Below are 11,114 nucleotides of genomic sequence, written 5' to 3' on the forward strand. Positions count from 1 at the left end.
TTCCGGATACTATATTGAGTTCTTTTGCATTTTGCCTTCTTTACTCTCTCTTGATGTTGCTTAGCAGTGCATCAGTCCCACTGTGAGCGGGCTGACTGGCCCGGCTCTTCCTGCTCTGATGGGTCTTCACATGCTTGGAGAGATGATCGCTCCGCATAAACCTCTTCCCACACTGCTGACAGCCGAAGCGTTTCTCCCCGGTGTGCGTGCGGAGATGCCTCTGCAGCTCATCTGAGCGTGTGAAGCTCTTCCCGCAGAAGAGCCAGTTGCAGATGAAGGGACGCTCACCAGCGTGCCAGCGCAGGTGCGCCTTCAGGTGAGAGGTTTTTTTGTAAACCTTGCCACAATCTGGAATGTGACAAATGTGCAGTCTTTTCTTCCCGAACTCTAGAGCAGCACCTCCGTTTCCCGAGGACTGGCAGTTGGGGCATTTGCACCTGCGACAGCGACGAGTGGAGCTCAACAGACCCTTTGAGGTACCCTGCAGAAGTGCAGCAATTTGAGGCTGGTGGCCCAAAACCAGCTGCCGTCCCAAAGAGAAGGGGTGACTGGAGGGTGCGCTGCTACTCTGAGGGAGACTCCACCACTGCTGGCCGTCCTCAACGTGCCCGCCGGGCAGGTGAGGTCTTCCTGAAGCGTTTTGAAGGAAGCCGGGAAAGTTCTGACCCACAGCGTTGTGCTGCGCGTAGTACGCCGCGTTCCCCTGCGTCTGGGAGGAGAGCATCTTTACTGGAGACAGCTCGAACGAGTAGGCGGACGGGGGCTCGGCCGGAGGTGTGAGGGGCAGCTCGTGGTGGTGATGGTGGTGATGATGGTGGTGATGGGCGTGCGAGCCCAGGGTGGGCTGCATGTGGCCGGGGAACTGCATTTTAGGCATGGTGAAGGTCATCTGGTGAGCGCTCAAGCTGGAGTTAGGGGCCACGTCATTGCTCCAGAGCTGAAACATGCTGGAAGCGGAGCCCACAGGACCCTCGTAAGGGAGCTGTGACCCCTCCTGCCAAGCCTGACTGCATGTGGTGGCCAAAAAAGAAAGGGTGTTAGGACCGCTCTCTGGAGAGGAGCTGGGAGTACGATCCTAGAGGGGAGAAAACAAATAATTGTAACTAAATCAACCTTCATACTTGCATTCAGAATCACTGTACAAATAAGAAAATAAGTTTAATTGCTGCCTTATTTGTATTTATTGTTATTTTGGATAATTATGAAATTTTAAAGAAACTTTATATAGTAAAGATTATAGTAATTGTATAATATGCAAATAATAAAAACTGAAAATAGAGTTTTTATTCTATTTAATAATGGAATAGTGCAGCAATTAAACTTATGTTAATACATTTTTAAAAAAGAAAAAAGAAAGAAAGAAAGAAAGAAAGAAAGAAAGAAAGAAAGAAAGAAAGAAAGAAAGAAAGAGAAAGAAAGGAACCAAAAATAAAGTTATGCAGGAAACAAAAATTCTAAGTTGGAGATGTGATTGTGCCAAAGTCTCTCCATGTTCTCGAAAAATGCACGATAAAATAAATTAAAGTGCAGTACCTGTAAGAAATTGTGCAGGAAATTGTCCGCTCTGGATAAGGTTAACGCAGCCATGTGTGCACTGGATCTTCAAAATATCCACACCTGCGTAAACGCGCGGCGCGCAGTGCGTAACCGAGCCAAAGTCAGAGGGCGAGGAGGCGCGTAAAGATCCTGCTCGGATTGACCCCGCTACACAGTCAGGTTACCGGTGCATGAGTTTAGATATAGTGCTCATCAATAATCCCTCGATTCTCTCTTGCTATTCCTGTCCTTTATCGGCTGTAAGAGTCGTTGGCCACTCCGCGCTCTTGCTGCTGGTTTACTGGGTCGCTTTTTAAAAAGCAGCGGCTTTCAAACCAAGACTCGTCCTTTTGAAGTGCGACTGAAGGGCCTGTCGCAATAAGTCCTGAGGATCATTTCAAAGGCGCTCGAATAGCATCTTCTCTTTATAGGGAAAAGATCCTCTCGACGGGGTCTCTTAAGTATGTATCAGGAGGGCCAGTGAATGGAGGAGAGATGCTGTGGGGGAATATTGGGGAGGGCAATCTCTGGGAGATTAGGAAGAGGGGTGTGTATTATAACCTTCATTTTATTCTAATTTAATTTTGCCAAATGTTAACCTGAGAGAGATCCTTTCCTTTTACACGTTGTTGGCGAGAAGAGTCTAAAATGAAAAAGTTTGTTTAGCATGTAACTGATATTTACAAGTTTAACACTCGTTCTTTTGTCATAAATTAAGAACGAAACGAACCCACTTGCTTGTTACAATCATTAAAACAACTTTAATAATGCCAACACAATTTTCCATTTATTTAACTTATCACATTAATTTCTATTTGAGTTTTCCCCCCCATCAAGTGCAACGAGCCATATATATATATATATATATATATATATATATATATATATATATATACACACACACACACATATATATATATATATATATATATATATATGCCTATATATAATTTTTTTTTAATTAAGGCATCAGTTAAAAATTAAATATTCTATTTTAGCTGACTGCAAAGTAGCCTACAGTTGATGTGCATCAAATGTGACATTTTTCTAACAATTTATTTGGAATTAATATCATGAAATAATGTTTGCATATAATGCTAAAATGTTTTTAGTGATTCAAAGTGACTAAAACTTTTATAAGTATTTTATGCAGATTAGTTCAACTGTATTTGATCTTTCGTTCTGGTGAGCACCACTAACTGTTAATCTGTCTTTAGGAGCTGTTCAAATATTAGTTGTCAACTGATCTTTCTGTGAAAATGGCGTATTAAGACGCCAAATTATGTTTGAAGACGATCGAATTGGGCTATTATTCTCGTCCCGTTAATAAAAGAGAATGAAGAAGCTACACCAGGACCAGGTAATCAGAAACCAACTTGTAAAAGTTTCAAACAAGACAAGTAAAATAAATGTCCATGCGCACTAGCTCGCACTCTTAAGTGATATTATAAATAAAGAGCCCTGCGTGACATTTTCACACTCCGGGTTCAAGTTAAGGGCGTCATCACATTTAAAGGGATTAAATGCAGAGCATCCAAAGTTCATCTAACACTTTGAGTCTTTCTCTAAAAGAATTTACATTGAAGTCGGAAAGCCATTTAACATCTTAATACATAGAAAATCCTCAATGCTTTGTGTTGCCTCTCACCTCTAGTCGCATAACAATCGACCATTGTCCCAGCAGATGCATATACCACAGCGATTGAGAAATGAGATGACACGTAGGAAACGTGCTAAACTTATACAAATGCGTCGACTTGTAATCAGTCCAAATGAAAAATTTGTTTGAATTTAGTTAATGTTATTCAATGAGAAATTAATGATATATAATTTCTCATATATATAATCTCATATACATATATATATATATGAGATTATATATACGAGAAATGATATATCATTAATTTCTATATAATGATATATATTATATATATATAAAGATAGATAGATAGATAGATAGATAGATAGATAGATAGATAGATAGATAGATAGATAGATCATTTGACTGACTGCTGACTGAGTTCATTAAAATAATAACAAATTAATAAATAACATGTATCCAACAACATCCTCTCTCCAAAATTAACCTGTGAAATTATTGCTCTGTGTAAAAATCACATTAGAGAGACTGAATTTTAAACACAACATAATAAGCAGCAGCACATCCCTGCACTGTATGGGGGGCAATTAAGGGGTGTAATACTAATAAAACAAAATAACAGTCAAAAAAAAGGGTGAAAAGGTAGAGGACGGAGGTATAACACATCAAATATTTGGTCGCTTTAGGTAGGGGAGGCTGCTTCCGTCTCCTTTTGCTTGCTTTATTACGGAGCAGAAGTTGTTAATTACCCAGATTCTTATTTCCTGTCCCCTAAATCCCCCCCTCCTTCCCCCCACCCACCCCCACTCCTCTCACTGCCTCCCAGATGAGTGTCTTTGAAGTGCAAAGTACGCTCTCCTCACTTTGAACTGTGCAAACAATGCTCCAGTGGTTGTGCTTACCTTCCCCATGTTACCTCATTTAAATAGACCTGGATACGGCTTATGCCATTTTCAAGGGAAAACTCATTTCCAAAGCAAGCACAGATCCCAGCCTTCATTAGGCAGATGTAGAGGTGGCAGGAGAACTGCTGTTAGGTGGCCTGAGCGCAGTCGCTTTACTGCAGCCTTTCAGACATTCATTTGGGCTCCTACATTTATATGGTTTAAACTGAAATTAAATGATTTTACATTATGGTTTGAATTGAATTTTTAAAAAAGACAAAATGGGATTTATATACCTTACTAATTTACTACTTTTATTATTTATAACAAACTTAATCTGAGATTACTTAATGAATTTATATATTATTTATTATTTGTATAATATTCTGAATATTGTAAAATTAACACACACACACACACACACACACACACACACACACATATATATATGCAGTACTGTGCAAAAGTCTTAAGCACGTTAGTCTTAAGCACGTTTATATCTTACGGAAATACCAGTTTACATCTCCAAACATTCCTTTTGCCATTAATTGTAATAATCCAATGAGATTTTTGTATGCAACAGCCGGTATGATCCACACGGAGATCTGATCTCACCATCATCGAGTCCATCTTTGATTACTGATCATACCGGCTGTTGCCAGACTCCTTGTGCATACAAAAATCTCACTGGATTATTACAATTAATGGTAAAATGAATGTTTGGAAATGTAAACTAATATTTCCTACCGACACTACAGCAAAAGATATAAATAACTGGCTTAAAAAACATTTTTTGAAGGTGAAAATAACGTGCCTAAGACTTTTGCACAGTAGTCTGTACATGTGGACAAAATGGATTGAATATAGTGATATAATGTTTATATCAGTTTTATAACTATTTAATAGCTAATATTTTCTCCCCACAACATTTATAATATTTTTAGTTTTAAATATTATTCTAAATAGTGGTCGTACATGGTAATAAATTGGCAAGACTAATTTTGTCCCTTTTAAGTGTCAATTTAAAAATAATTTCACATTCTAATTCTAATTTACCATAGAGAATATCTTTTTATGCATATAGCATTTGGATTTAATTTTAATTCTACAATCTAATTTTACAAATTTAGTATTGATCCAGACAGCAAGAGTTTTACTTTTCTCCATCACAAATGCAAAATCCATTCATTCAAAGATCAATGTCCTCATAAAATGACCCAAACAATGGCAGGCATGTTGTCAAGCTGTTTTTTAGCATGTCTGGAGGCCAGTTTAAGAGTCTCAGATCACTAAATTGTCCCAGCTGTCTTGACCATCTGCACTCCAAACAGCCAGCCGCAAGCTTTTGTACTGTTGGCCATCTCCAAAAGCCAGTTTACAGCCCCACATGGACTAAATGACTCAAACCCCCCAACTTGACAAATGTGGTATAATGGATGAGACAGAGTGCATGTAAAAACCTGCTGCCCCCTCCCATCTTTCCAGCTAAAACACTAATCAATGCAATCAGGAACAGCACTGTTCATAACGACCACAACAGAGTCAAGGAATGCTGATAGTTCAGGATGCTGAGCTTTAGGTCTGGCTTACTAATGCTGATGAATTTGCACAAATATTTGATTCATTTCCCATAAGCTGTCATTTAAGTCTCAAATAAGCATTTTTAACTGTAATGCCCAATAAAAATGAAAAAGATTCTTGAGGCATTGGAGGTTCCTGGCAGAATCACTATCCTCTTTTTAAGGCCTCTCAAATATCCTATATTTGTAGTCAAGGAACTTAAATAAGGGTTCTGAATATGATAATCAGATTAACCACAAAATGTGTCAGAAGCATTTTTCCCCCGATAGTGCATTACCAGCCGATCAGGGGATAACAATTTTGAATTTAAGTTTGTCTTTACATTTAAAAGTATAGTTTAATGTACTTAAAATTGAAAGATTGAGAAATCTTAAAATATGAAAGTATGAAATTCACATAAGCCACTGCGAATGAAAGAAATTGTCATAAATGCATGCATGCGCATGAAATCTTTTCAGCAATTGTCCATTTGCATTTATGTGAAATGGAATTCCGTCATTGGTGTGTGAAAATAAAAAAAAGAGGCAAAAATCTACTTGTCAGAGAAACTTTTATCATTACTAGGGGCACTTGAAGTTTGTTTGCATTTTGTTTTTCAGTACTCTTAACAACTTCAGAAGTCAGATCACAGGAGCCTGTGATCAAAGCAGTTTTCGGTTAGTTCAGGAAACACAGGAGCTATACCACATGCTTTGATATTCTACATCAATATTTCAATTCAACAATCGCTTGACATGCGCCTGCACTCCCTGAGACGAAAGGAAAGAGTGAAATGGAGGGGGTACTGGAACTGTATATAAAACGAGAGTGAAGACTTTACAGCAAGGAACAACTCCCTTCCTCAGCCTTGGTCTGCTTCGTCTGTCATTTAAATACACACTGACTGCTTAATCCCAGAGCAACAATGGATGGGAAACCAGAGCGATTCAGGTCTTTGACCCACACAAAGTCATGTGACAAGCTCTGAAAGTTGCCATCTGAAAGAAATTTGCTCAGTCTTCGAGCTTTGAAGACTACTTCAGAACTTTGAACTTTCACATATTGAAAAGACATCCTGTTTGAAGAGCAGACATTCAACCTCAAGCACTTTCATTGGAAGACAGACCTTTTCATATACACTACCGTTCAAAAGTCTGTGGTCAGTATGATTTGTTTTTGAAAGAAATTAATACTTTTGTTCAGGATGGATGCATTAAATAGATCAAACTTGAGAGTAGTCATTTACAGTGCTATAAAAGATTTGAGCACACATAAATTAATCCTGATGGTTTCCGCAAAAATATTAAGCAGCAAAACTGTTTTCAGCATGATAATAATAATAATATATGATAATTAATAACAAGAAGAAATGTTTTTTGTTTCTGTGACCCTGAAGACCGTAGAAATGATGCTGAAAATTCAGCTTTGCTATCTCAGGAATACATTTAAAATGTATCACAATAGAAAATGCCTGAACTTGTGTGATAAATTGACTTGTATTTCAGAATGTCTTACTGTGTATATTTCTCTTTCTGTTTGTTTATTTATAGCTTTAATTTTTTTGATCCGAAATCAATTTTTTTCAGTGTGGATTTTAGACTCATCATACTTTTATTACTTTACTCTGACACTTATTAAAATGCACTGAACTCACACACAGCAGATGTTGGTGTGTGCGTGTACCATACCTGAAATTTAAAATGAATGATTACTAATTTACAGAGTGAGGGGGAAATTGTTTATTTATGGATCATGTCATTTAAAACCCTTAAAGACTAAAGACTAATTCCCCAACATAGCTGTCAGTCTAAGGCAACATAATATAAATAATATACAAGCCCGGCTGAAAACAAAAGGAAAGAACAGGCGTATTATCAATCAAATACGGCTCATAACATGCAAATACACACTGAAAACAGAAGAAAATAAATAGTTAGAACACCTGACAATGTCGAGTTAATGTGGGTATTGTGCAGCACATGGACCCCAGCCAATTTCCTTAGAAGCTCAGAATTACAGTGAGACATGTAGAGAGTTTGTCAAGCTTTGACGGCTGTGTTCTAATTACACGTATGATGTACCTCCATTTGATTACATGGTAGAAAGCTTTACTCTGTGGAAATCACTAATATACTAACAGAATTCTTGTAGAATGTTATCTTAGCAATACATTATATTCCTGCCAAATCAGAAATAACTTATATTTAGTTAGAGACATTTCAAAGGGACTGATACATACATTTCTTTTATTTATAAGAAGATGAAGTGAAAAAAAAGAGAAAACTATCATGTTTAACCACAAAATCAAAACCATTTTTACCATTCCTGGTGCAAAACATTACGTTTGGTTAGATTGGTTCTACATTCTGAGCTGCGGCCTTGAATTTGTGTTGAGATGTGATCTTGATCTCTGTAAAATTCCCCTGAAGTTATCAAATTTTCATAAACAAGTATTGCTTTTTTGGAAAATTATATTTACCCATAATTTCTCCCCTCACAACTCCATATGGAACAATAGGGCTATAGTTATTAATTGGAAATCTCTGTTAAAAACTGATTGGTATAGTAAAGGCATTATTTTTATTCATGATTTATTAGATGATAATGGATATTTCTTATCTCATTATGATTTCATTAATAAATATAGAGTTAGAATTACAATTAAAGGTTATGATAAGGTATGCAATGCTATCCCACTGGATTGCTAAGAATAATCCAAAGTAGTTTTTTTGATCCTTTATCTAGACCTGCAGTATCCCTTCCCTGTTTAAAATTATGTAATGTAGACCTCTTAGACAGTAAGTGTAATAACAAACTTATTTACAAAGAACTCAAACGTATTATCACTGATGATTATCAGTGCTATTTTTTGGGAGATGTTGAAACCTCAGTGAAGGATAAAGCTTTTACCTGCTATATGGCATACCCAGTTGCTCCGAAGGTCAAGGAGACTCATTACAAAATTATGTTTAAGGTTTACCCAGTAAATGATATAATGCAGAAACGATTTCATTTCGAGGTGGAATCTTGTGGCTTTTGTTCTTCTGGTCCTGAAACACTCGATCACCTATTCTTTTACTGTCAGATTACTTCGAAATTTTGGTTTGATATACATAGCTGGCTGTCAGGAGAAATTGAGACAATTCCTCCTATAGCCCTACAAGATGTGCTCTTTTTTAAGTGTGATTTAAACTTACCCTTCATTGATGTTGTAAATTTTGTTTTATTGATGGGTAAATATCATATCCATACTTGTAAATGGAAAAAATGAAAGCCCTCCTTTAATATATTTCTATGTGATTTTACTCAAATGTTTCAGAGCTTCAAATACTTCAAAAAACTTAATAGAAAGTTTGAAACTTTATGTCTTTCTTTATCAAAATATTTACTTTTTTAGTATTTTCATTCCTTTCATGTATATTGGCTTTGTGCTTGCATGTCTTCACCCTTGCTCCTTCCTTTTTTTTCTTTTTTTTTTTAAAAATTCAAACTCTGTATTTACCTATATGGAAGTGTCTTACAGTGTTGTTTGTTCCCTGGGTTCCCTTTCGTAGTCACTCCGAGTTACGTCGGATGACGACGAATGGGGGTTTCGCCTAGAAAGCCAATCATCTTCGTGTATTATAAAACGAGCCAATGGCGATGAAATGCCATGGGTCTGCGGAATTTGCATAGCGTAACTCCGCCCCACCTCGTGGGTATAAAAGGAGGACGCTCAGCAACATGCAGATATGTTTTCGCTTCGGAGCCAAGAGCTTCTCTTCACTCAACAAGCCAATCCTGACTTCATCTTCTGTGACGAGCGAACTCTCCGGTGTTGGTGTGACGGCGGTACCCAGCGAGTTCACATTGCCTGCGATCTGAGCAGTGATCTGCCAGTCTGTGTGTTTCTCCCTGGTCGCCTCAGCATCGCTGAGTTTTTTCTCTAAAAGAGCTGCACGTGGCACGTCTTTTTAAAGATGTCTCGCCCGTGTTCTTCTGGGTGCGGTCGTTTCCTGTCTTCCTTTGATGGGCACAATCGCTGCTTTGCGTGTTTGGGCTTAGAGCACGCTAAAGCAGCGCTTGTGGATGACTCATGTTCCTTCTGTGGGAACATGGCCATCGCAACACTGAGGTCTAGACTCAATGATCTCATTCGGGAGAGAGTCCCCTCATCCACACCCCGATCTACATCCTCCACGAGAGGCTGTACTTCGGCTGGTGGACAGGGTGATCTGAGGGTTACGGTGTGGGACAATCCGACGATGCGTCCTCGGACCACTCCCCCCTCTACAGTGTTGCAACCCGCGAGTGCCGCGGTGATTCTACCGGGTTCATCCTTCGATGCCCCGCGTGTTTCATTCGGCGCTCCAGAGGAAGACTCGATGTCGATCGCGGCATCACAAGGCGGGCAAGAGTCATCGGGAAGTGACGATGCGGCTGCGTTGCCTCCTTCTGGAGCTCCAGCGTTGCCCGTATCAGATCCCGAGATGACGGCCATGCTCTCCCGGGCCGCCGCGAGCATCGGGCTTGAGTGGAACCCTCCGCCCTGCCCTGAGCGCTCGCGGTTGGATGATTGGTTTTTGGGTGCGGCTGCCGCCTCACGGCCACAGCCAACCCCAATGCCATTCTTCCCGGAGGTGCATGAGGAGTTGACGAAATCATGGAAGGCTCCCTTGACCTCCCGTGTACGTTCGTCAGCTTTCTCCGCTTTTCCTCCCCTCGATGGGGCAGCCGCCCATGGGTACACTGGGATTCCCCCGGTTGAACGCTCTGTTGCCATGCAACTATGTCCTCAGAGTGCTTCATCTCGTGGTAATCCTAAGCACCCGTCCAAGGCCTGTAGATTCTCGTCCACCTTAGTGGCGAGGTCTCACAGAGCTGCAGGACAGGCGGCTGCCGCTCTGCATGCGATGAGCACCTTGCAGGTCTACCAGGCCCAGCTGCTCAGAGATATGCACGAGGCGGGGACTGACCCAGGGCTCTTCAATGAGCTGCGTGCCGCCACTGACCTCGCTCTCCGAGTGACGAAAGTGGCCTCACGCTCCCTGGGTCAGGTGATGGCCACCTCTGTGGTCCAGGAGCGTCACTTATGGCTGAACCTGGCTGATATGCGGGACGCCGAGCGTACCCGTCTGCTCGACGCCCCCATATCCCAGGCCGGCCTCTTCGGCGGAGCGGTTGAGGACTTTGCCCAGCAGTTCTCAACCGCACAGAAGCAGTCTGAGGCGATTAAACATATTCTGCCCCGACGGCCTGCTGCTGCCAAAAAAAGACCACCCAGCCGTCGGTACAGACACCTCAGACTGCTCGCCGCCGAGGGCGCCCTCCTGTGGCTCCCTCCCCTCCCGCACGGCCCCAGCAGCAGCCTTCACCCGGGCCGCGTCGTGGAGGAGGCCGCAGGAAGGCGCCACAGCCCTCTCCAGCCCCGCGCCCCGCTAAACGCCAGGCTAAGCGGCGCTCCTGAGACGGGCTGCTCAGTGATGGTGTCGGTTTTTTCCCAGGAGGTGGTTGCAGGCCCCCTCCTTCCCCCGGCGGAATCTTTTGTTCTCCCG

At 40.9% G+C, this 11,114-nt stretch overlaps 1 protein-coding gene across 1 annotated transcript; it reads right to left on the reverse strand.

The window, feature by feature from the left end:
- Positions 1-1,705, reverse strand: sp5l (Sp5 transcription factor-like). Its single transcript, XM_077218086.1, has 2 exons — positions 1,534-1,705; positions 1-1,075 (listed from the first exon to the last, which is right to left on the reverse strand). Exons 1-2 carry the CDS (start codon positions 1,585-1,587, stop codon positions 41-43), a joined length of 1,089 nt encoding a protein of 362 aa, XP_077074201.1. The 5' UTR covers positions 1,588-1,705; the 3' UTR covers positions 1-40.
- Between the last annotated feature and the right edge of the window lie 9,409 nt (positions 1,706-11,114).

The sequence above is a fragment of the Siphateles boraxobius genome, unplaced genomic scaffold (assembly GCF_051911475.1).
Source record: "Siphateles boraxobius isolate OS27281-9 unplaced genomic scaffold, OSU_SipBor_1 77, whole genome shotgun sequence".
Lineage (NCBI taxonomy): Eukaryota > Metazoa > Chordata > Actinopteri > Cypriniformes > Leuciscidae > Siphateles > Siphateles boraxobius.